Raw genomic sequence first — 27,545 nt, 5'->3', positions numbered from 1 at the left:
ATAAGCATTTTACAAATATTATCTCACTTGATCCTTACAATGGTTCTAAGGAGTAAGTAATATCCCCCTTTAACAGCTGAGGAAACTGAGGCAGAGGATGTGACTTGCTCAGGGAGGTTACGCACTGAGGAAGTTTCTGAGGCCACATCTGAACTCAGGCACCTCTGATTCCAGGCTCGCATATAGCTGGAAGAATAAGATTCCTAAGACTGTGTTTGATTTCCAGCTTTGCTTTGTATTATATAGTCTGCGGGCAGGACACTTAAAGATGCTGAGCCTCAATTTCCTCATCTTCCCATAGAATTTTTGCAAAAGAGGATGTAAGAGAATCAAATACACAACTTTCTTGGAAGCCATGATGGACTGCATGAGCTGATAGGATCATAGATTTAAAGACAGAAAGCACCTGAGAGATCACCTAGGCCAGTGGGATTAAATTCAAAAAAGAACAGGGGTGACCCAATTGTACAGAAGGATCCCTGCTGGCCTCATATTGAGATACAAAACCACATATTAACACTATCTAGGTTCTACTATGTCTTTTATTTACTTTGTTAACTATTTCCCAATTACATTTTCACCTGGTTCCAGCAATACATGGGCTGCATTGTTTAATACCTTTGAGAAAACTGAGACAGAAGTGAAGTGACTTGCCTAGGGTCACACAGATAATAAAATTCAGAGCTGGATTTTGAAACTAGATCGTCTGTCTCCAGACCCCATCATTCTCTGAACCTTAAGCAGCTATGGACAATAAAACCCACAGATGTTGTCGTTTTTCAGTCGTGTTTGACTCTTCATTCTTGGCAAAGATGCTGGAGTGATTCACCATTTCCTTCTCCAGCTCATTTTACAGATAAGGAAGCTACAGTGGATTAAGTGACTTGCCCAGGGTCACAGGCTAATAAGTTCCTGAGGCCAGATTTGACCTCACAAATATGAGCATTCCTGACTCCAGGGCTGGCACTCAATCCACTGCACCGCCTAGTTGTCATACCTAGTTTTGGCGAATTTATGCAATTCTGTCACCTTACATGTAAAATAGAAATTGATTTGAAATAGAATTTAATCTCACCATTCAATGGCAGAGTCCCTGCTTTCCATGTCCTTGCAGTCTGAATCAAGGAACATATCCTTATAGATTCTCCCACACAAGCAGAACATATCTGGAGCAGGATGATCACATGTTTGTAGAACCTGAAGCATCACTTGGAGTGCCTTCCCTCGGTCCCCGGCATGATTTCTCCTGAAACACATTCATGTGTCCTTATGAGAGGCTGGTGGCAAACAAAGAGGCTATAAAACCATGCACATCCTTTGATCCAGCAATACCACTACTAGGTCTATACCTCAAAGACATAAAAAAGGAAAAAGAACCTATTTGTACAAAAATATTTTTGTGGTGGCTAAGAATTGGAGATGGAAGGGGTGCCCATCAGTTGGGGAGTGGCTGAGCAATCTGAGACACATGATTGTGATGGAATATTATTGTGCTATAAAAAATGAGAAGCAAGATGATTTCAGAAAAACCTAGAAAGCCAAAGACAGTAAGAGCAATATTGTGCGATGGTGAACTGTGCATGACTCAACTGTTCTCAGCAATCCAATCCCAAAAGACTAATGACAAAGCATACCACACGCCCCCAGGGAAGGAACGGATATTGTTTGAATACAGGCTGAAGCGGGCTATTTTTCCACTTTCTTATTTTATTTTTCTTTCATTCAAGACGTTTTGTACAAAATGACCAACATGTAAATGTTTTATGTGATTGTACATGTTTGACCTGTGTCTGATTGGGGGAGGGGAGAAAGGGGAGAGAGAAAAAGGATAGAATTTGGAATGAAAATCTTATTTAAAAATGTTAAAAACTGTTTTAACATGCAATTTGGGAAAAGATCAAACATGTTTTAAAAAATTCTGTCCTAGAACAACAGTTTTGGTCTTCTGCTTAAACAAACAAACAAACAGAGCAATAACCTGTTTTCCTTTAAAATATATCAAGTCCATGAAGACTGAGATACTTAATAAGCAGCTGTGTTACAGTGTACTCCACAATGGCGATCAAAGAAGAAAAATTCAAGCTTCTGTCTTCAAGGGACTTACATGCTAAAAGGAAAGAAATTTATACACACACATACATGTACACATATATAATTGTACATAAGGTGACTTTTGGTATTATTACTCAGAGTTCAGTTTCCCAGGATCCATGGCCATAACAATAAACAGTTCTCATGTATTAGATATGAGTTCCCACAATTATGGTTCAAAACATCTCCGTCATGCTTGCACATAGTTATATAATGGTAAGTAACATAAGCATCCGCTGCAGCTGCGCAGTGAGATGCAGGGATGAGGTGATGTAAACCTGTGAGGCTATTGCTAGCAATATGCCTTCTTTGTCTGTTGGTCTATAAAACAAGTGGTCACTAGACAGGGAATAGGGAACCCTTAGGGTTGAACGCATAAATGCTGTGTGTGCCTCAACTGGCCCCCCTTGAGGCTTGGGGATTCAGGAGATACACAAATTGTGACTGTCTCGATTGACCTCCATCAAGATGTAGGGGTAGTTGCCCCCCCTTCTCATTGACCCCTGTAAGAAGGGTGATTAGGGAATACGTAGGAGTTTGTGCTCTCGCTATCAGCAGCCTCTTCTGAGAAAACTAGACTAGAATCAAGTAAGATTATAACCCCTTTTTAGTGTCTTTCCTGTCTGACCAAATCAAGAGTGAACCTGTGCTAGCAGCCCTCCCATGTGCTGTGTTATCTGTCTTACAATAATATATAAAATGTTGTGGTTCAGTTGTTTCAGGAATGTCTGACTCTGCGTGGTCCTGTTTGGAGTTTTCTTGGCAAAGATGCTGAAGCAATTTGCCATTTCCTTCTACAGCTCATTTTACAGATGAGAAACCTGAGGCACACAGGGTTAAATGACTTACCCAGGATCTCACAGCTAGTAAGTGTCTGGGGCCAGATTTGAACTCACAGAGATGAGTCTTTCTGACTCCAGACCTGGTGCTTCATCCATGATGCCACCTCACTCCATATATGTGTGTGTGTATACATGTGGGTAGACACATATTTTTCCCAGAGTCACATAACTCATGGCTGAGGCAAAATTCCAACTTGAGTCTTCTTCCTGACTTGGTGGCTCTATCCATTGTGATACCTAACTGCTTCATTCTAATGAGATTATATGACCGCTGATTTTCTCCATACTCTTCATTTGGATACTTCCCAATGCACCTGACGCTTCCTTTCTCTATTAGTCTACAGATTGCTTCCCCTGATGAAGAGTCCGTTTTCTCTGTTCTCCCTGCTGTTCCTCCAGTACAGGAAGCTAACCCCACCCCCAGCTGAATCAGTTTTGCTAAACATTTTTAACAGATGACATTTATCCTCAAGCTAATCTCTGGATCCTATGGAGAAAAAAAATGAAAGAGATTAAACACTTAATGAGCTACAAAATTTCTATATCTGCTATGAGTCAATTTTATTTAAGGTGTTTAGTGTTCAGATTTATGAAAATCTGCGTTAACCTTCCTGAAACTCTTAGTTGTGAATGTGATTTTAAGCCTTCGGGGGCTAGTTACATCTAGATTTTTCCCACATTATTTCATAATTTGAAACTTTTTCTTTCCATTCCCAACAAAAGGTCATTTGAGGTTGGGCAAAAAAAAATGTACACACATACACACATACACATATCAGACATGTGCAAGGGAAAAAGCAAAGAGAACTTTTCAGTTAAAAGTCACTTTAAGGAGACTTACTAAATAGTCTAATCCCCTTAGAGACCAACAATCCTCTTTGCTTAACTGCTTATGATTTCCAGATCCCAAGGTATCCAAGAACAAGTATTTCAGAAATGTTGTGTTTAATCAGTCGCCCATGTGAGCAGTAGCTAGCTGCCTGCTTCTGGTAACATGAAAATTTTGTCAATTAATAGAGACTGATGAACTAAGTAAGGTCTACTCTATTGAAAAGTGGTTTACACAAGCTCCTGAGCCACCTCTTTTTCCCTCTAGCTTTCCCTCATTCACCACCCAACAAAATGCTTAATAAAAGTTACTGACCAACAGGAGGTAGGTGATTTGTATTCCGCTTATATGGGGAAAATGAGGGGGAAGACAGAGAGGAAACTAGAACTTTTCAAAGTTTGGTTTTATTGGGTGTCTTATAATAAATGGCCCAGGAGCCAAAAGACCTGAGTTTGAGTTCAGCTGTGTGACCCTGAGGCAAGTCATTTAAATTCTCTGAATTCCAGTTTCCCTATTTGTAAAATAAGATAACAAAGTCAGCCCTTTCCCTCTTCCATGGGGCTCTTAGAAAAATCAAATGAAACACTTGGAAGCACTTCATCAACGAGAGGCTATTTGTAAAATCCATGGAAGAAGAAAAGGAGAGAATATACCTTTTGTTTTTATTTTGCTTGCATTTTTTTTTGCAATATGGCTAATATGGAAATATGTTTTACATGACTTCACGTGCATGACTGATATATTGCTTGCTTTCTTAATTGATAGGAAGGGGCCAGAGGGAGGGAAAGAATTTGGAACTCAAAATTTTTAATAACAAATGTTAAAAATATATATATATAATATATTTTTTAAAAAACTAAAAAAAAGAAATGGATTCCGTAGATTTGGGGTCCAAATCCTACTACGACTACTTACTACCTGTGAGATCTTAGGAAAATCACCCATCTTCTAAAAGTGTCATTACCTGGAAAAATGAGAGAAGCTAGGTGGCACAGTGAATAGAGTACCAAGCCTGGAGTGAGGAAGACTCATCTTCATGAGTTCAAATCCAGTCTCAGACACTAACTGTGTGACCCTGGGCAAGTCACTTAATCTCTGCTTGCTTCAGTTTCTCACTTGTAAAATGAGCTAGAAAAGGAAACGGCAAACCATTCCAGCATCTTTGCCAAGAAAACTCCAAATGGGGTTATGCAGGTTGGACATGACTAAACAACAAAAATGAGGGGGTTAAACTCAATGCCTTCTAAGGCCCCTTTTAGCTTACAAGCCAGAAAACCATGAGGGATACTGTCTACAGGAATGAACAAATTCCCAGATGAAAATCCATGGTCATTCAACTCTTTTCCAAAATTATAAATTCCTAGAAGTCAGAGACCATGTCCCCTAGAAAGTCAAATACGATGTCCTTTAAATGTATTTGCAGTTGTCTCATTTGTCAGCTGATGGAGTGTTACGTTCAATTGCAGGTCTGTCGCAGGTGGTCATGCAGGCCTCCTGAATTCTGCTTATTTACAATACTTCAGATGATTTGTGTGGATATTTTAGCCTCTTGATCATCAAGTCTTGAGAGTAAAATCCATGCCTGATCCAACTTCAATGGAATGTGACCAAACTATTGCTCCAAACGCAGGTAAAAGATACCACCCAAAATCAAACTCCCCTTCACTCTTTAGAGAGCAAAGGAATGAGCTCTGGATGGTTTTTAGCAAATACTGTAAAAGGAGCTGGCTGTTAGAGGAGAAAATCACTTCCACTGCCTAAATCTACATATGGATAAGAATTTTATACTAATGTATTTGCAAGAGTCTAAGAAATCACCCAGTCACCCAAGGGAGACTCTTTCCCTACTCCACTAATGAGAGCTGGCTAAGACCACAGGATGCAAATATTAACAGAAAGTTCTGCTCATGACGTTTCAATTCCTAGAACTTCTTCAGCCTGAACTTAAATGCACGGCTGTTGTGGCCGAAACTGTCTTCTGGCTTTTTCAAGACTATTCACTACAAAGAGTGTATTACAGTATAAACATCTGCATTAGCATGTTGATCCCTCCAGGCACCCTTTGTGCCACGCTCTTCTAGGTCAGCTTGGTGGAACCATGGTGGATAGAGCTCCCTGGGCCTGGAGTCAGGAAGACTCCAGAGACATAATATCAGGCAAAGCTAGAAATCAAAACTCAGGCCTGACTTCCTGAAGTCAGGAAGACCTGAGTTCAAATCCTGACTCAGACATTTACTAGTTGTGTGACACTGAGCCAGTCACTTAACCTTTGTCTATCTCAAGTTCCTCAAACGTAAAATGGAGATAATAGCACCTATCCACATCCAGAGAAAGAACTACGGAGTCTCAATGCAGATCAAATCATACTATTTTCTTATTTTTTTATGGCTTTTCCCCTTTGTTCTGTTTCTTCTTTTACAACACGACTAACGTGGAAATAAGTTTAACAAGACTGTACATATATAACCTATATCAGACTGCTTGCCTTCTTGAGGATGGGGAAGTAGAGGAAGAGAGAGAGAAAAATTTGGAACTCAAAATCTTATGAAAAATGAATATTGAAAACTATCTTTTCATGTAACTGGAAAAATAAAATACTATTTACTTTTTTAAAAAAGAAAGAAAAGATAATTTTTAAAACACTAGTTCCCTGGGGAACTGAGGCATTAAATGACTTACTAGAATATATAGTCAGTATCTTATCAAAGATGGGATTTGAACTCACACCCTCCTGATTCCCAAACAGTTCTCTATCCACCTCATCAGTGGGGTCAAACTCAAAGGAAAACAGAACATTAAGGGTTACATATGTTGACTTAGAAAATCACAAATTATCATTGTCTGTGCTAGATTGTATTCTTAAATTTTATTTTATTAAACATTTTCCAATCATATTTTAATCTGATTCCAGCCCCAAGTGTTTTCTGGGCTGCATGGAGCCCAAGGGTCAAGAGTTTGACACCTCTGCATCCTACTCTTCATGGCCCTATTTGGGATTTTCTTGGTAAAAATACTGGAGAGGTTTGCCATTTCCTTCTCTAGCTCATTTTACTGATGAGGAAATGAGGCAAACAGAGTTAAGTGACTTGCCTAAGGTCACAAAACTAGTAAAGTGTGAGTCTGGATTTGAACTCAGGTCTTCCTGACTCCAGACATGGCACTCTATCCACTGTGCCACCTGTCTGACCCACTGAACCATATTATCTCCACTATGTATTCAATCTTTTGTAGTATTTTTGTAGTTCCAATTTATATTTTCCTACAACTGGAGGAGGAATTTACTGCTGGATGTCTATACTCCTGGCCAATGGTTCACTTTATCTAGCCTTTGAAAACAGACATATGAGGAGGAATTTTTAAAAATAGAACTTAGTGTAGTTTAATTGAGAATTTTAGTCTTTTGCCACCCTTCTTTAGTAAAATGTGTGTTAAACATAGTGAAGGAAACCAGATTATTTTTTTCTTTCGCATGATCCTAAAAATGGCTCAAATCACCTAACAATTTCCTTATGTAATCCAGTGCGATATCCTCTTATTTAAAAAAAAACTTCCATATGCAAAATGACACCATGAGGCATATTCTAGTTACATACCATAATCTAGGCATCGCGAATTTGCCATCCACTTGGTTTTTCTTTCAAATTATTTGCAATGTAAGTGAGAAAGCCTTTTAGCGTTCTCAGATTCAATGAAACTAGTAACATGCCATCTGCAAAAAGGAGAATTTAGAGAATCTCAACAATGACAGAGAATCCTTTCATCACTTGGTATCACCCAGAGCAAGACATTCTCTGTGACACTGATGAAAACTTAAGATGTGTTGATGGTTATACTCCGCAGGTCACTGAACAAAGCTATCCCTGCAGCCTCATCTGACAAAAGATCGCATGTGATTTTAACACAGGTACGTGAACGGCTCTGTTGGAGGAAGATTTTTACAGTAGGATTTTATTCTACTGGGTCAAACTTTTTTTTATTCTGCAAACAACGGACCCACAGGGATATTAAATTTTCTGTATCTAATCTCTCGGGCAATTTTGTGGTCTGCTGCAGAAAGGAGTCTGAAATACTGCGCGCTGGCTTGTTATCACCAAGAACACCCTCAACGTGTCCATGAACATTCCTCATAAAAACTTTCATACTAATGAGAAAGCAAGCATTTGGCTTAGTGGCAAATGATGTCCTCTCAGACGCCTACCCACCCTTTTGCTGTTGTAGAAATAGGAATCACAGCGCTAACTGGCTAGAGGCTGGAAGAGCCCATAATACCAATATTCTTCAATAACGCCTTTTTGGGGGAGGGTTCAGACCTATAATTTCATTGGCATTATAGGGACTCCTATTGAGAAACCCACCTCTTCCAATACAGGAAAAGGAAATTTTTTCATAATTATGGATGAGGGAAGACTTTCCAACCAAAGAAAACAAAGAAAGGAGATAAAACAGGTGTTTCTGATTACATAAGATTGAAAAGGTTTTTTGCACAAATAAATTGGTTTAGAAAGGAATCAGTGAACTAGTGAATAAGTCTTTGTCACAAATTTCTCTGATAAAGGTTTCACATATTAGGTGTCTAGAAAATTCATACACATATATAAGAACAAGAGGCATTCCCCAACAGATAAATGGTCCAAGGATAGGACAGGCAGCGCTCAAAAGAAATGCAGTCACATGAAAAAATGTTCTAATAATAACATAAGTAGAACTAAAAGTTTGCAATGCACTTTACATATTGTCTCATTTAATCCTCACAAAAACTCTGGTGTAGATACTATTATATCCCAATTATAGATCAGGAAACTGAGGCTAAAAGAGGGTAGGTGACTTGCTCAGGGATACACAGAGAGAGTTCAAATCACTCAAAGTAAGAGAAATGCACATCACAATAACTCCGAGATTCCGTGTAACAGCAAGGAGAGTGGGACTTGTTGGTTTGCAGTTGTTTTCCAGGCTCAGGCTAGATCGGGAGCACTTGAGGGTTCAGTCCCCTTCCAAGCCCTGATGGTCTGCAGCCGTGCTAAGTCATGAGGTTTCATGCCAGCTGACTGAGCCAATCAGGAGCTGCGTCTTCGTTATATATAGTGGGAGGCTAGTATTTGCTTTGGAGATTCCCTTAGGGGAAGGATCTTGTTGTTGCCTGGTTGAGACTCTGAGTGGCCACATGTTCAGACCCCTGTCCCTACTGCTCAGATACAAAGTCTCTCTCGATCTAGAGATGTATGTAAATTGTATGGGAATATTGCTTTGATTCAGGCAGTAAGAGCCCCGGCGGTCTTTATCTCTCTGCTTATATTTTTCTGCATGTTGAACTAATTAAGGGAGATGGTTAGCCCCTCAAAAGTTGCCCCTCCTTTTATAAATGCATCTTTAAGAACCTGTGATAGCAGGCCCCCCTGTGTATGCTGGGGTGATTACTGATACATTCTGCCTCACGCTTAGATTGGCAAAAATGAATGAAAAGGAAAATGACAATATTTGGAGAGGTTGGGGGAAGTCAGGCACACCAATAAGCTGGTGGTAAAGATGTGAACTGGTCTAACCATTCTGGAGAGCAATTCACCTCAATTCAACCCCAAATGCCACTAAAGTGTACATGCCCTTTGGCTTAGCAATACCATGACTAGACTTAAGCCAGAGATGAAAGACAGAGGAAAAGGACCCATATTAACAAAAATATTTGCAGCAAAACTTTTTCATAGCAAATAACTGGAAATAAAGTGGGCATCCATCAACTGGGAGATAACTGAATGAGCTGTGGTAGACAAAAGTAATGGGATATTGTTGTATTATATTGTACCTTAATGACAAAAGAGATGGATCCAGAGAAACTTGGCTAGAGTTGCACGAACTGATGAAGAGTGAAGTGGACAGAACTAGGAGAATTTGTACAATGACTACAACCCTGTAAAGGATAACTGCTCTGAAAAACTCAAGAAAGCTGATCAAAGCAATAGTCAATTATGATTCTAGAATGGAGAGTGTGTCCTGCCTCTTGGTAGAGAGGTGATGGCCTGTAACAGATACAGAATGTGACAGACGTTTTCAGACAAGATCAATTCAACATAAATTTGTTCATGATCGCCCATAAAAGAAGGCTTTTATGGGGAAGTGGGAGGGTGGAGGGGCTGGAATAGCATGGGCAGAAATGAGGGCTGGAATAGTAACCAAAAAGGATCAGAAAGAAGACAGCCTTGACAATTTATAAAAGAAGAGAAGGAAGTTCAAATGATAATACGGACAAGGAAGGTATTGTTGGCACAATCAAGTTGAATTTCTTATATATGTATATGTATGCCTATACATACATATACCTTTAAAATTCTTTCTTCATTGCATATGGAAATGTTCCTGTCTACTGATAGCCAGGTTTAAAATTTTTTTAATTAATTTTAAAATGCAACAGATGATCACTTTTTGGTATCATTCCCATTTTGATTTATTTTGAATATTTCTCCTTGAGGTGGCCTCCAGCACTGATTTCTTCTGAATGTATTTGGTCAGGTTCAGAAACCTTCTGAGGGGCCGTTTCCATTGATATAATATACTATTATCTATACTATAATATACTAAAGGCCAAGGTTTGTTGTTCCAACTGTCACTAATGATCAAAACCAGATGTTATAGAAATATTAGCAAATTTGTTCCTGTTTGCATTGACTTGTCCTCTTTTCAATTTCAAGGTGATCACCAAATTGAAATGTTCAATAAAGCAAATGAGGCCTCTAAAACCATGTTAGAGCCATGTAAAAATAAAAGTTTTTTTTCCTATCATCTACTTTAAATATCAGTGCAAAGTTTAGCTTAAGATAGTCAAAAGAAATTTTAAGTAAGAAATTATTTGAAGGGAGAATTTCAGAGCTGGAGGAGAACTTGTAGATAATCTTGTTCAGTCTCTTCATCTTACAGATAAACCCAGAGGAGTGAAATGAATAGTCGGGTTGCTTTTTTTAAAGAGTAAACATCTCTTAACTCAAAGAACTAATTTGAGAGTTTTGCCATATTTGTGCAAGCAGATTTCATGAACTGTCAAATTCTAGGAAAAGAAAGTAAAATCAATTCATTTGCACCAGCTATTGCAGTTGCATTTACCTACTCCAAAACTCCCTATATGACACTGAAATTTCTTTAAAGGCCCAGACTTAGTCGCATGGTTGGTTTAAATATGTATTCTCTACTCTTCCAATTCTCTCCATATCTCACATAGCCCATATTTTTTCATGAATACACCTTGGAAATAATCTCAATAAAATCATCATTCCTTCTATTCCTCTTCTTTTACTCACCCTAACGCAAGTTATGGATTTCCCAAAGGATTCAACCAAATATTTAGCTGTATCTGTATCCAGTTGACTAGTCATTCATTCAACAAGCATTTTTTTAAGGATCATGATAAATACAACACATTGTGACTAGCCTCTGGAAGAGACACTGCCATTCAACAAACATTTATTAACCACCCACTGTGTGCCAGGAACTATGGATGCTAGGGATACCAAGACAAGAGATGGATGGACAGACAGACAGATAGATAGATAGATAGATAGATAGATAGATAGATAGATAGATAGATAGATAGACAGACAGACATAGGTTGTTATTCTTTGTTCTCAAAGAGGACCAAAATGACATCACTGTGCTAGAGTCAAGTTTTAATGTGTCTGATTGTGACTGATCAGATCAATAAAAGCTCAGAATATTCTACCATAGGTCGGGCACAAATAGTTCATGTGAACATTTGGGGTGGATCCTCTAAACCTGTGTATCCTGCATTTCTTTTGTACTGTTTCGATTCTGCTTTGTTCATAGAGTACAGCACCCTTTCTGATGTGGGCATGCCATACTGAGCGGTCCTGTGCCAGTGTCTCCCATGTCACACAACAAATTCCAAAGTTCTTAAGAGAGACCTTGAGAGTGTCCTTGTATCACTTTTAACCATCATGTGAATGCTTGCCCTGTGTGAGTTCTCAATAAAACAGTCTTTTTGGCAAGAGTACATTTTGTATTCAAACAACATGGCCAGCCCATCAGAGTTGCACTCTCTGAAGCAGAGTTTGAATGCTTGGCCATTTAGTTCAAGTAAAGACCTAAGTGTCTGGTCCCTTATCCTGCCAGCTAATCTTCAGACTCTTCCTAAGACAATTAAATGGAAGTAATTCAGTTTCCTGGCATGGCACTAGTATACTACTCAGGTTTCACATGCATACAACAACGAGGTCAAAACCACGGCTCTCTAGACCTTCAGTCTGGTAGTCAGTCTAGTACCTTTTCTCTCCCATACTTTTCTTTAGAGCCTCCCAAACACTGAGCTAGCTCTAGCAATGTGTGCATCAACCTCATTATCAATGTGTACGCTACATGGGTAGTACACTACCAAGATAAGTGAACTTATCCACAGCATTCAAAACTTCTCTATCTACTGTAATTGATGTTTCCACATATGGATGGTGGTGGCTGATGGAGCACCTGTGTTTTCTCAGTGTTAACTATTAGGCCAAAATTAGCACAGGCAGCAGAGAATTGATCCATACTTTGTTGTATCTCAGCTTCACAGGCTGCACTGAGTGCACAATCATCTGCAAACAGAAAATCATGCACCAACACTCCCTCCACTTTGGTCTTGCCTTGTAGCCTTTTCAAGTTGAAGAATTTATCATCAGTGTGGTAACTGACCTTGATGCCATATTCATCCTCATAGAAAGCATTTGACAACATGGTTGAAAACATCACGCTAAAAAGCATGGGAGCAAGCACACAGCCCTGTTTCACTCCATTGGTGACTGGGAGGGCACAAGAGCTTTGTCCATTATCCAGAACCCGGGCAAACATGACATCATGAAATTGACATACAATATTGATGAACTTCTCTGGGCAACCAAATTTTGACATAATTTTCCATAAGCCCTCACGACTAACAGTGTCAAAGGCCTTGGTCAGATCCACAAATGTTGTGTACAGACCTCTGTTCTGCTCCTGGCATTTCTCCTGGAGTTGTTGGGCAGCAAACATCAAATCGACTGTTCCTTGGCCCTTTCTGAAGTCACACTGGCTCTCAGGTATTTGCCCATCTTCCAAGTGAAGGATCAGCCTATTAAGGAGAACTCTAGCCAGAATCTTGCCAGCAACGACTGAGAGAGAGATCTCCCCTATGATTGTTGCAGGACAATCTATTCCCTTTACCTTTATAGAGACGGACAATGGAGGCATCCTTGAGCTGCTGGGGGATAACCTCATCTTGCTATATAACCTGAAAAATTTCAGTCAGCTTTTGTATGAGCTATGGTCTCCCTACCTTATAAATCTCAGCTGGAATAGAATTAGCACCAGGTGCTTTGCCACATGACCCTCAAAACCTCTTCTTAAGTTGGAAGTTCAGCTAAGAAAGGACTGACTTCAACCTGAGATTAACCATCATTGGCCTCAGCACTGATGACAGTCTGTTCAGAATGCTATGGAAGTGTTTAGCCCATCTCTCTAGGATCATGTCCTTATCACTAATCGATGTGGCTCCATCAGCACTGAGTAGTAGTGATGCACCATAGGTCTTTGGTCCATATATAGCTTTCAGGACATCATAAAAGTGCTTTGGATTGTTACTATTAGCATAAAACTGAATTTTATCTACCTTCTTCCTGACTCAAGAATCCTGTATCTGTCTAAACTTTGCTTTTGATGGAGTTAAATCCTGCCTTCTTAGAGATGGATGACTATCCTGCTGGTAAACCCAGTGGAGTTCTCATTTTTCATTTAGCAGCTTCTGAATTTCCCCATCATTTTGATCAGAACCAGTCTTGGTGTTTGCAAGTGCTCTGACCCAGATGAGCAAATGCAGTGCTATACACCAAATCTCTGAACGCTGCCCACTCCCTTTCTGCTCCACTGTTGCCAACTGTGTGTTGACTCAACTTTCTCTCCAAGTTAGCAACAAACTCTTCCCACTCAGAGAATATCTCTGACATTAATTGTTGACATTAATTCTTCTGGTGGTCATTTTGCCTTGGTGGCAGCACTTTTGATGAATGTAAATATTTAGCTTGGAAAGGATAAGTCTATGATCAGTCCAGCACTCTGCACCACACATTGCCTTCGTCACTCTCACATCCTTTCTGTCCCTTTTCCTTACAGTCACATAGTCTATTAAATGCCAATGTTTGCTGCAAGGGTGTTTCAATGAAGTATTATTGTGTTTACCTAAACAGAAGAAAATGTTGGTGATGAGAAGGTCATGAGACTTGTGTACCTGAGACTTGTATACCTCACTTGATAGACAATGGATGAATGACTGGATAGACAGATAAATGGATGAATGGCTAGACAGATAAATGGATAAATAGCTGGATAGATGACTGGGTCGATAGATGATAGACAGACAGACAGACAGACAGATAGAAAGATAGATAGATAGAACAGTCCTAGTTCTCAAGGAGTGCACAATCACAAAAAAGGCAAGGTCCTTGGCTTCAAGGGATTTTTAATCCAGCTGGGGGTGACACAACATACACTGAGATCATAAAGACTGTTTATTCCAATCATCTCATTTTACAGATGTAGGAACTAAGGTCCAGAGTAATTAAGAAATTTTCCCAAGATCGATGGTTAGTGAGTCAAAGCCAGGAATGTTGTCTAGGTCCTGACTCCAAATCTAATATTCTTTCCATTTCTTCAATGGAACTGAGATTTCATCAAAGTGGGCAATCCTTCCACTAAGACAGATTCCAACCTATCCATGCCTTTTCATCCTTCCTCATATTCTCCCAAAGAGGCTTCATCCAACATGCTAGAGGTCTACCTGTAGGTCTTTTCATATTTTGTGGGTACCAATGTAGTCCTCTTCATGTGTTACCTCTTACATCCGCCAAACAGAAGCTCATAAAATATCAGGTAACAGACTTTTCGCCTTTTCCAAACAAACATATCCTCAATGGTATTCCTAAAACCACTTCTTTTTTTATTTCATTAAATATTTTTCAATTACATGTAAAAGGATTTTTAACAGTCATTTAAAAAATTTTTGAGTTCCAAATTCTTTCCCCTTCTTTGAGAAGGCAAGCCCTTTGATTTCAATTATACATGTGAGGTCAAGCCAAACATATTTCCCTATTAGCCATGTTGCAAAAGAAAACACAAACAAAATAAAATGAAAATAAAGAATGTTTTTAAAAGTATACTTCAATCTGCATTCAGAGTTCATTGATTCTCTCTCAGGAGATGGAGAGCATTTTTCATCAAGGGTCCTTTGGAACTGTCTTGGTCAGAGCAGCTGAGTCTTTCACACTTGATCATCCTTAAAAAATATTTCTGGTACTATACAGGATGTTCTTCTGTTCCTACTCATTTCACTTTGCATCATTTTCTATATGTCTTCCGAGGCCTAAAACCACTTCTCACTGGGTTATGATATATAGGATACTGAAACCTGCTCATGCTCACTATGGATTTCTCTATTGTCCTCACTCCTGCTTAGCCATTTGAATCTTAATAATGTAAAACATAACTCAAATTAGATTACAAAGTAGACATAAGAGTACAGAAGGCTGAAAGAACAGATAACAAAAATCACTTTCAGTGGAGAGTGGGTTGGGAAAGACTTCATGGAGGAATTAGAATTTTTACTAGATCTTGCAGGATGGGTAGGATGTCAACCTGGAGAGACGCAGGGGTTGTGGGAGAGGTTGGAGAGAACATGCCAGGACTAGGGCATAGAATGAGCCAAGGATACAATATAGGAAAGTGGTACATGGATTTGGCTCCATTCTAGAATTTCAGGGAGTTGAGTGCCCATCAAATAAATTATTAATTCCAAAAAAGAAAAATTCCTTCCCAACAATTGCCTTTTTACATTTTACTTATGAAATTTAGTCTGTCACCTGCCATGGTTAGGTAAAACCATGTCTAAATTCCTGCTGGACTGGAAAAGTGATTCTGCAACCAGGGACCTTTTCTTAGGAAGGCAGTAATGCTTATAGGAAATAAGTGCTTAGTGATAAGTAGTAACAGAGTACAATATTAAATCAGATAAGTGAAAACAGCCAATAATTACTTATTTTAAGAAGATTAGGGTGGGGAGGCAACTAGGTGGAGCAATAGATAGAGTACTAGCCACAGACTCTCAAAACTTACCACCTGTGTGATCCTGGGCAAGTCACTTAACTATGACTGAAGGAGAGGAGGAGAAGGAGGACTAGGGGCAAAAGGAGAAGGAGAGGAAGAGGAGGAGAAGAGGAAGGAGAAGAAGAAGAAGAAAGAGAAGAAGGAGAAAAAAGAGAAAAAAAGCAGAAGAAGAAGGAGGAGGAGGATCCTCAAATGAGGTTTTAGGGATTCTAGTTTACAAAGAGGAATGTAATTGGGGCGGGGGATTTTCAAATTTGATGATCTTATAGCAGATAGTTGTCTGGGATTGTGGTCTGCACATCAACACCTGAACATAATAGTTAAAAGAACAGTCCCGGCTTAGGAGCTTTCTCCTTTGTTGGCTTATCTGGCTAAAATATGGTATTTCCCAGCCTCTCCGGTGAATTTAAAGAAAGTCAGCCTGACTCTAGTCAAGGAGAGAGGTTTTCTAGCTATTACTCCTCAGAAGATGGGAGTACAGAGACCATCATATGGCCCTGAAAAACTGAAGCCCAGAAGAAAGCAGCAGAGATAGCTGAGGGTTAGAGACCAACAAGGACTGCCCGAATAGGTCAGCATATTATAACACATTACCTTGGATGCTGGAAGTCCTCAAGAATCAGGACCTTGAACCTCCACAGTCAAATGCTATATCCCTCCAAAAGTATATGACCTCACACATGGGCCCTGACACATTTCTGGTCTATGTCTCTTCCATATGTGTACCATGACCACAGAAACTCTTGATCTGAGTGTCCTGCACATGTGTGCCTCTCCATGCATGTTGTGGCAACCTAAGTAAGGATGTAACCCATGAGACAGGGGGGTAAGGATGGGGGGAGGTGCAGGGGGGAGGAATTTTTTTTTTGTCTTGTTATGCTATTTGAAGAAATGTCTTTTGTTTCAAAATAGTGCATCCTCTCGCTGCCTGGTCAAATTAAATACCTTAATGGAGGCTCTGAGTGTGTGCTGACCAATAGAATATCCTGAAGCCATAGTAGTTAGTCTGGAAACTCGAAGGATTAGCCACCAGCTGAGGAATATTTTAAACCTCCCTAAAACCACATGGAGGATTTGTGGTCTCCCTCTATACTACTTCACTTGGTAATCTCATCAGCTCCCAGGATTTAATTACCATCTCTATGCTGACAAGTCTCATATCTACCTATCCTGATTCAACCTCTCAGCAGACCTCTCTTTTTTTTAAGTAATAATCAGTTTTTTTAAAAAATTTAATTAATTGATTTATTTTTAGTTTAGAACATTCAGCTCCACAAGCGTTTGAGTTTTAAATTTTCTCCCCATCCCTTTCTGCCCCTCCCCAAGAGGGGGTGCAATCTGACTCCACATATACATTCATCAGAACTCCTTTCTTGCATCAAAATTGCCTGTTCGATATCTCAAAACTGGATGTCCAGTAGACATCTCACACTCAACATGTCTGAAAATGAACTCATTATTTTTCCCCCTAAACCATCTTTGAAACATTCCTATTACTGTTAAGGACATGACCATCCTCCCAGTCCCTCAGGCTCACAATGTAGGTATCATCCTAGGCTCCTCACAATCTCTCAACTCCCCCCCCCCCATATCCAATCTGACACAAAGTCCTCTTGATTTCACCTTTGCATCATCTCTTGATGCCACCTTTTCTCTCCTCTGACACTACCACCAGTCTGGTGCAGGCCCTGCTCACCTCATGCCTGGACCATTGATGGGTCTGCCTGCCTCGAGTTTCTCCCCTTTACAATCCATCCTCCATTCAGCTACTAAGGTGATTTTCCTAAAATACAGGTTACACCCATATTAGACACACACACACACACACACACACACACACACACACACATATGCGCCACCCCCACCCCACCCCCAATACACATACTCTATAAACTCCAGAGGCTCCCTGTCACCTCCTGGATCAAAGAGAAAATGCTGGTTGACATTGAAAGAACTTCATAACATAACCTAGCTCCCCCTTATTTCCCAGTCTTCCTACACCTTGCTCCTGCCATGGATCCAGTGACATTGGCCTCCTGGATCTTCTGCAAAACAAGACACTTTCTCTGGCTCTTCACTATGCCTGGTGCACTCCACCTCATCTCTGCCTGCTCAAATCCCACCTTTCACAAAAAAACCTTCCTCAATCCCCTCTTTATTCTAATTCCTTTCCTCTGTAAATTATTTCCTATTTAGCCTGTTTACCGACCACTTGTACAGCTACCCGCTTATTTTCTCTCCCATTACACTGTGAGCTCCGCAAAGTCAGAGCCTGTTTTTTACCTCCCTTTGTATCCCCAGTGCTTAGCAGTGCCTGGTACAGAGTAGGTGCTTAATAAATGCTCATTGACTGACTGACTGTAGTCACAAATACTTCAAATGACTTGATAGAAGTATTTTTCTTAACCTTTGAAACTTCCCTGACCTTTAGCTGCACCTTACCAATTATGGACAATAACGAGCTCACTGTACGAAGAGTCAGTAAAGATTACTCATACAGAGCCATCATACCACAAATCAAAGACGGACTTTACTGTGGCCGAGCACAGTGGAAATTTTAAGTAAATGGAAGGCAAAGTCAATCCAAGAAAATCTTATCTTTGAAAATTCTGCTAGAAGCAGCAGAGTGGACGTTAACAGTAAAAACCACACAGGACTGAACCAGTCCCTGCCACTAACACAAAATCACTGCCGTTCATGGGGCAGGCATCATTCATTACGAGTCACCTTTCCAAATTAATTCATGACTCTGTCTTGCTCCAGTTCACATGAGTTAAAGGTCAACAATAACTCATGAAAATTCCTCATTCATCTCCAGCTGAGTAACTGGATGGTCCCGTCTTTCTCTTTACAGAATACAAAGCAGAATACAAAGTCCCAGAATCTGAAGAGTGGGCAGGAAACTTAAGGGCCATGTCATTCAAAGCCCTACACCATTTCCATCCTCCACACCAGACTGCCAAATGGATATTCCTAAAATACAAGTCAGACCACATCATTCCCCCGCTCAAAAATCATTAAAGATTCGCTATTGCTTCCAGAATAAAATACAGGATCCTAACCTGGCTTCTGAGTTCCTCCATGGGTCTTTCTCCCACACCCCTTCCCCAAATTATTTCCACACTCTACATTCCAGTCAGATTGAATTACCAGCTGTTCCTGAAACTTCTCATTCATGCTCCTTCCCACAATCTGTCCCCACAATGCCCCCTTAATCCTACTGCCTTCCGTCCCTTAGTTACTTCCTATTTATCCTGTACATAACTTGTTTTGTGTTTACTTGTGCATTCTGTCTCCCCTTTGGATTGGAAGCCCCTCAAGGGCAGGGACTGTCTTTTGCCTCATTTTGGATGCCCAGGGCTTGGCCAAGTGCTGTGTTGATCGACGGGTACACACTGCCTCTGCACCTAGGCCTGTGAGGATCCCTAGCTTCCTTCAAGGCTCAGCAGCTACCTCCTAAGTGAAACCTTCCTTTATCTCAGCTGGCAATACCATCTGCTGCTGTTTGATTGTTACTGACTCTGTGACCTCCTTCGGGGTATTCTTGGCAAAGACGCTAGAGCCGTTCGCCATTTCCTTCTCCAGTTCATTTTATAAACGAGGAAACTGAGACAAACAGGATTAAGTGACTTGCCTAGGGTCACACAGCTAGTAAATGTCTGAGGCCAGATTTGAAGTCAGGTCTTCCCAACTCCAGTGCACCCCCAAGCTGCCCGTTAGAGCTCTCTGCCTCCTCAAATCACCTTGATTTGCTTATCTGTGTACATGTTGTATAGTCATAAGAGAATCGAAACTCCTTCAGGACAGCAACTGGTTTTTCTTTTCCTATAAACAAACTGCTCTTTCACAGCACTTACTTTGCACAATTCCTTTCACATAGGGGTACTTTGAAAAATGCTTCTTTAAAATAATTGAAAGAAAAACAAAATTCCTTCCACCTTTTGCACAAAGACAGATCCCTGAACCTGGTGTTCAAGGGTCTCTGAAATCTAGGTTCACCTTGTCTTTTTTCACATTACTTTCTTTTACTCATTATATTTCAACCCCAACTCAGCAAGCCATCTCCCATTTCCATGGATTTACAAAGACTCTAAAACATTCCTTCCTCAACTCTGCTTCTCTGAATTTCTTACCCACTGTGAGACTGAACAGGCTGCTTACCTAAGAAGCCTTCCCTCATCTCCTCCTCCCTCCTACTTATCAGGAACATACACATTCACAAAGAGGCTGACACACGTATTGCCAGAGCTAGCTCTGTTTGGAAGGCCTTATTGTTGTATGCCTGTGAAACCTGGATACTATACCAGTGTCATGCCAGGAAACTGAACAGCTTTCATTTGCATTGTCTTAGAAAGATTCTGAAGATCACCTGGAAGGATGAGATACCCGACACTGAGGTCCTTTCTGGAACTAAACTGCCAAGCATTCAAACTCTGCTTCAGAGAGCACAACTCTGATGGGCTGGCCATGTTGTTCGAATACAAAACATACACTTGCCAAAAAGACTTTTATGGAGAACTCACATAGGGCAAGTGCCCACATGGTGGTCAGAAGAAGTGATACAAGGACACTTGCTCAAAGTCTCTCTTAAGAACTTTGGAATCGATTGTGTAGCATGGGAGACACTGGCACAGAACTGCTCAGCATGGCATACTCTAATTAGAGAAGGTGCCATGTTCTATGAGCAAAACAGAATTGAAACAGATCAAAAGAAATAAAAGATGCACAAGTTTAGAGAATCCACCCCAAAAATTCCCATGGGCTGTTTGTGCCTGACCTATGCCCACACATTCTGAGCTCATATTAGTGTGCTCAGCCACAGTTGAACAGACTCTAACATTGTGATGTCATTTTGGTCCCCTTTGAGAATGAAGGACAACCTCCCTCCCCCCACTCTAGATCTCACTTCCCTGCTGTAAATGACTTCAACCCTTCACAACCTGATCCTTTCCTACCCTACACTTTTCTCCCCTCCATATGCTCTGTGACAAAGAAACACTAGCCTTCCAGCTTTTCCTTGAACATGACATTCCAAACTTTATCTCCATGCATCTTCTTCCTGGCATCTTCTCCCTCCTCACCACTACCTCTGAGCTTCCTTTAAAACAGCTCAAATCCCTGTAGGAAGTCTTTCCTGGTGGGTTACCAGCCTACTACCACCAATGGCTTTCCTCTCAAATTCCATACATTCATGCATTCACATGTATGTACTTAGAGATCTATATTTACATATGTTATATGTGTGTATACACACACATATGCAATTATTTACATTTCCTTTGATTCAAAAGTGTGTTTCCTGAAGACAAAATCTGCATTTCCACCTTTCTTTACATCCTGAGCTCAACACAGTGCCTGACACACAAAACGCTTAATCAATTGCTGTTGAATGACAATAGTTTTTCTCTGTGTACATATTATACCTTATTCATAGGATGCAAACTCCTTAGGAACAGGGATTGTTTCATGCTTGTCTTTGCTTCCCTATCTAGAACCTTGTCTGGCCCACATTAAGCACTTAATAAATGCTTATTGAATTCAATTGAAGCCCTTCTGTCATGAGAGTCAGTACATCTCTAGTGGAAGGAAGGAAATCTCTCTATATGTGTGTGTATGTGTGTTTAAATGCCTATTACATGTCAGGCACTGTGTTAAGTGTTTTACTAACATTATCTCATTTAATCCTCACAACAACCCTGAGGTAGGTGCTATCATTATCCCCATTTTACATTTGAGGCAACTGAGGCAAACAGAGATTAACAGGGTCACACAGCTTGTGAATGTCTGAGGCTACATTTGAACTTGGGCCTCACCCACTCCCAGTCCAGTGTTCTATCCAATGTACCACCTAACAGCCTTTGCAGCTTGGTGAAAAGTAGAGTTTGTGGTGTGCAGCCACTGCTCTGAGAGTCCAGTAGCATCCTCACTTGGTTCAAAAGCCGCCAAGTCAAAGAAAAACATGGTATCAAGTCCACAACTCAAGCTAACCCATATTTAATTTTGTCCTATCCCACTATGGGCTAAGAAAAACATTTTTCATTTGAGAAATCATTTCACCTCTTAATTCCTTGGGAAAAAAAAACAATTAAAGCATGTGATAGTAATTACCTAAATTTGCCACTTGAGGGGAACAAGCCCACAGATTATATTTTATAAACTTTCCTTATAAATGATCATTCTTACCTGTTTAGTGCAAAGGCGTAGTGGAACTTGATATTATGCTGATCGGCCAAATCACACGTAGGCAGCATCTCCAGGGTTTCCACCAGTTTTACCATGGCATCATAGTCCTATCACCCAATTGCCATAGTGCAGGAAAGGAAGATCGTCAGGTATTTTTATAAGGTACTGGTTTTTAAAGGTAGAGATTTTTTTTAGGTACAAAAGGACCTCAGTGAATCATTTTGGCATATGAGTAAGGAGGAAGCCAGAAAATTAATCCCAACTGGATATGCAAATCCAGAGAGAGGAACAAGCACTTATTCAGTATCTACTAGGTGCCAGGCACTGTGCTGAATGCTTTACAATTATTTTCTCATTTAATCTTCACAACCACCCTGGGATTTAGGTCCTCTTATTATCATCATTTTATACTTGAAAAAAATGAGGCAGACAGAGGATACCCAGCTAGTAAGTATCCGAGGCTGGATTGGAATTCAGATCTTCCTGACTCCAGATTCAGTGCTCTATCTACCGCACCACCTAAGCGCCAGCAATGAGGCAAAAATGGCAAGCCATTAAACATCAAATGAAGACAAAGGGAATGAAAACTCTCGTTCTCGGCCATACATAAAGCATGGATCAGAAGATGAAAGGAAGAGTATAAGAAAAACAGAGGAATTATTCAGCAGAAACATCGACGGGAACGCTTATGGCCCCTTCTCAAGCAAAGAACATAACTCAATTCTCCTCAATTTCATGGGACAAGTTAAGGACACAACTGGATGTCATGGAAGAAGAGTCAGTGAACTTTGAGTCACAGGACATGCGTTCAGATACTGGCTCTATTTTCCTTCTCCCACCTATGGCTTTGGGCAAGCAACATCCTCTGAGTCTCAGTTTCCTCATCTGAAAAGGAGGTGGACTAGCTGGCCTCAATGGTCTCTTTTAGCTCTAGGTCAATGATTTATAAGTTCCCTTTTCCATAAGTAGGTGAGGTACAAGTGTTACTGTGATTCTGTAGATTGAGTGGGCCACTGCTAAAAATCCCACCTGCTACTTTCACTTTCTCCCCCCTCTTAATTTCACCATACCTAGGGAGAAGCTAATATAGTCCTATAACTACTGGTTTTGCTGTAAACTAAAGGATTTCATAACAGTATTATGAAAAGAGGACAGATTATGTCACCCTGGGTGTGGGTGGCAGGGATGGAGAAGCCAGAGAAACAAAATAAAACAAAACAAAAACCTTGGTAGCAAAATGAAGGAAAAAAATTTAGGGAGAGATCACAGCACAATATTTTTCTTATCTGTTCAGATATTTCTTTACTAGTCAAAAGTTTTAAATGTTGTCCATTATTTAAAACTGGATGAGTATATCTCTTTTACTTCTGTGACTCATTTACCATTCTGATTGGGAATTCTCCAGTGTCTGGAAAAGGACACTATACACAACAGATTCTTCATTTATATTCAATTTAGTTAAAAATTTCACACCAACAAGGAAGTTGCTAAGAGCCTAACTGCCATGCCCTGGGAGGCTCAGTCTCAACTGTAGTCGTCCTGGGACCCATACTCTCCTGACTGGGTTAGTGCATGAACTCAAATTCACATGGTCCACCCTCTATAGCCAGCCAGACCTAGACATGCTTCACTTTCTGCCCTGCTTTGTTCTTGCTACTCTGTTTGCAGCTGGGCTTATATTCTTCTACTTCATTTTGCCTTGTTAGCGTAGTCTGTATAATACAGGTAGAAAGGTATTTATGCATCTGAATGCATTGCTACTATCCATCAATTTCGCTATGGCTTCACTCAATATCCCTGTGTTTTCCCAAACCAAAACACCCTTCCCTGGCTGCCACTCCCTTCCATCAGACACTAAGCCCTTTGAAGGAATTATCTTACCTTTGTATCTGTATTCCCAGCACTTAGCCAACTGTTTAGCATAGAGAGAAATGCTTCATTCATGCTGTCTATTGTGATTGAGGGAGATAAAAAATGTATACATGACATGGGACCACCCTGATGGAGCTTGTCATCTAGCAAAGAGATTCAGCACATATCCAAATAACTAGGATGCTTAAGAATACATTAGAGAGCAAAATGCTTTGTGAAGTCTGAGGAGGAAAAAGTACTTAATGATTGAGTGATCGTGGAAGGTCTTCATGAGGGAAGTTGCCTCTGAGTTGGACTTTACAGTATGAGGAATAATTCAATAGAGAGAGAAAAGGAGGGAAAGCCTTCTGGGCACAGGAAAAAGCATGAGCAAAGGCCCATAACGAGAAAAACATAGTACAAAGGAAATGAGCTTACAAGCACCATGGACAGAAGCATTCATAAAGCGTGAGCAGGATGTCTTACCTGGGTTCTACGTGTATCTATGACCACCAGGTTTATGGAATACTACACAGACACCCACCTGAGCTCCCAGATTGGGAGGCTAAAATTGTACAGTGTCACAGAATGTCATGGAATTTGATATCTTGAAAAAACCCTAAAGATCATCTAATTCAGGGTTTTTTTAATTTTTTCTGTGTCACGAACCCCTTCAGTGATTTGCCATAGGGCAATTCTCTCTTCTGAGAATTGTTTAAAAATTTAATTTGATCACTCTAGTTCTTTTCCCTACATCATATTGACTCATACCATGTGAAAAATGAATCATTCAGTAATATAAAACCATGCTATTGAAGAGTTCTTTTACCCTCCTGGCTCCAAGGCTTATGTCAGTTGTGGCCTCTTTACTGCTTACCCCAGAAAAATATCTGTGCAGTCCTAAGGTGAGCTATAGCCTCTTACTAACCCTAATTCTACCTCCCCTTTACATAAAAGAGGATTCCGATCAAAACAGAGAGTTCTGTGAGTTTAAAGGACCACACTCACACACACACACACACACACACACACACACACACGCACACACACACAAGACTTCTTGTCCCTCTCACCCAACTGCATCATCTCTTTCAAGGGACCTCCAAGAAAAGCAGCACACATCATCACATCTTATATGGGCCCCCTCCAAGGCTACCCTTGGTATGACAAGTCCCTTCCTAGAGCACTCTTTCTTTTATGACGTTACAACTGGCTCTCAACCCCTCTAAAGACCTAAATTTCTTCTTCTATAAAATGATTCCTTCATCTACAAAAACATATGATTGGCCAGCCCAATAAGGAGAGGATTTCACAAGTTATTTAATGCTGCATACTAGCTTACCATGTATGAGGGTCAATGATTACTAAGAGGTCAGTCTGTACCTGGATATCACGGTAGGATAACAGCAGATTAATGACAATGTCTGATGTCAGGACTTCAGTATTATCCATACGAAGTTTAATTCTGGCCAGTTCCTTTGCCAATTCATCACCCTGATATTTTTCTCTGGCTTTCCGAATGTCATTTAACAAGGTTTCCTTGTAATAAGCACTGGTGAAGGAAAAAAAGGAAAGCGATGTCATATTTAGCTTTATGAAGACTGTTTCTGTAGCAAGGCAAAGAAAGAGTCCTGTTTTGACAGGAATTTAATTTAGTCATTGAGCCGCTTACACCAGGAAAGAGTCTGACATAATTTGGAGACAGTGCAGCAGAAGGTGTGGGTTCAAATTCTACCTCAGACAAACACTGTATAACAGAAAGCAATCTCTCTGAGCCTCAGTTTTCTCAATTAGAGGAAAGGGATAAGAGCACTTGCAAGTAACTTTCCAGAATTGTTGAACAAACTTTAAAACACCCTATGAATACAAGCTAAAATTATATATTATAAAGGAGACAACCTGTTCATTATCAAATTATGAGTCACACAAGTACTTGGCACATAATAGGCACTTAATAAATGCTGGTTGATATGCCACAAGCAACAGATACTAAGAAACAAATCAAGGAAATTATGAGCAGTGCTTTACAGCCTTGAAAAGAATTTCAAAACAGTTCATTTTTCTTCAGGAAAACATGATTTCATATACAACTCAACCTGTCCCCATCAGCTTATAGACTAAAGGAGCAAGAAAAATGAGTGGCGCACCTGAATACTTCTTTTCCCACAAATAAGAGTAATACTGAGCCAATATACCTTCCCTAAGTCACAAGATTAAATCAGAACTTCTATTAAAAAAAACAACTAATTTCTATATTGTGGACCCCTCAGTGTGAAGTTCCACCAGGATAATCAAGGACCATATTCCCCGTAGTTCATTAGCTTCCCCAATGGCACCGTTATTTTTTTTTCAGATAAGGATCAACCAACCAACTAATTAACAAGTACTTACTGAGCACAAACTATGTGCCAGACAGAAATGCTAAGGATATAGAGACAAAAGCTAAACAGCTCTAGACCTCAAGGAACTTATATTCTGAAATGGAAAGACAGTAAGTACACAGAAAAGTTAGACCCCATGGCTGTCCAAAACCAAAAACCACCTCCTGTTTTCTCACCAGGGTTCTAGGCTGCTCCTCTTATCCTTTCCTGCCTCTTTGCCCAAGACCTGCTAAGACACAAGATCCACTGCCTCTTAGGCAGGCTTCTGGACTCACTGAGAGCCAGGGGACTATGAGGTCCAACATGTGCCAGGGATACAGGTCCCTTCCATTTGTGACTGCTGGGGGGCATTATATTCCCCAATGATGATCCTATTCCAGTGAAACTGATATCACACCTGCTGACGAACAAAATTTCCTCCCCAGCTGTCCACTCTCTCCTTCCTATCCACCTGGAACCTCCCACCACAGATCTCTTGCTCCTGCTCCACAACTGACTAAACTCCCTTTCATCTTACCCCCTTCCTCTTGCTTCTTCAACTTTCTGGCAGTCATCGAGACCCAATCCATTCTGGATGTCACTGTATCCCTGGCCATTCTTTTCACTCCTATCTTTCTCCACCCCACCCCCAGTCAGTGGTCAAGATAGGGAAATACTCCTTACTGCCCCCTGCTTCTTCCAGATTCTTCCTCTGTTGTCATCTTTTAGCAGCCTCTCCTGCTTTAGATTCATGCAGTGAAGATTTACTACCTAGTCCAGGTTCTGGGCGCCATTGCCTGCTGACCCCAAGGACATTTTCCATGACAGATGGTTCATTGCCAGGATCACAGTCTACCCCCTCTACCTTGTCTCATAATAGAGAACTTCAGAGTACATGGTAATATTTCCTCAAATATTCCCACTTCCTCCATCTGGTCAGTTCCCATGACCTAGTTTTCTACTTCATCTCAGCTACACACTGGATCCTCTTGATCTTGTAATCACCCACAAATGTTCTTCTGTGTTCTTTTTTTTTCAGATCATAACCTTTTGGCTTTCCATCTTACTTTTCCTAAACCTATACTTCATCTTCACCATAATCTGCAGTGCCTCCATGTACTTTGGAGTCCCTCAGTACTTTGCTAGGCCATCACCCATGCACTGGCTACACCACCTTCCCAGTTCAAGCATGGTGAACCAGTTCAGCTCCACACTGTCTTCTGCTCCTTGTTCCCTTGTCCTATCACTAACCACACCTTGTGAAACCCCGATTCATGATTA

General features: G+C 40.4%; 1 protein-coding gene across 3 annotated transcripts in view; it reads right to left on the bottom strand.

The window, feature by feature from the left end:
• Nucleotides 1-27,545, bottom strand: part of MAP3K15 (mitogen-activated protein kinase kinase kinase 15) — a 145,702-nt gene that overhangs the window by 63,448 nt on the left and 54,709 nt on the right. For 2 of the 3 annotated variants that reach the window (XM_072615338.1, XM_072615339.1), the window contains 3 exons: nt 25,288-25,456; nt 22,054-22,160; nt 1,076-1,246 (listed from right to left, as the gene is read on the bottom strand). In XM_072615338.1, coding sequence (XP_072471439.1) covers nt 1,076-1,246; nt 22,054-22,160; nt 25,288-25,456 — 447 coding nt within the window. Of the gene's footprint in view, nt 1-1,075; nt 1,247-22,053; nt 22,161-25,287; nt 25,457-27,035; nt 27,211-27,545 lie in introns of those variants that run through there. The other variant, XM_072615341.1, reaches the window with a different exon arrangement.

This window comes from Notamacropus eugenii, chromosome 5 (genome assembly GCF_028372415.1).
Source record: "Notamacropus eugenii isolate mMacEug1 chromosome 5, mMacEug1.pri_v2, whole genome shotgun sequence".
Taxonomy (NCBI): Eukaryota; Metazoa; Chordata; class Mammalia; order Diprotodontia; family Macropodidae; genus Notamacropus; species Notamacropus eugenii.
Note: the sequence above shows the minus strand (reverse complement) of the source record. Positions and strands in the feature narration are given on the sequence as shown.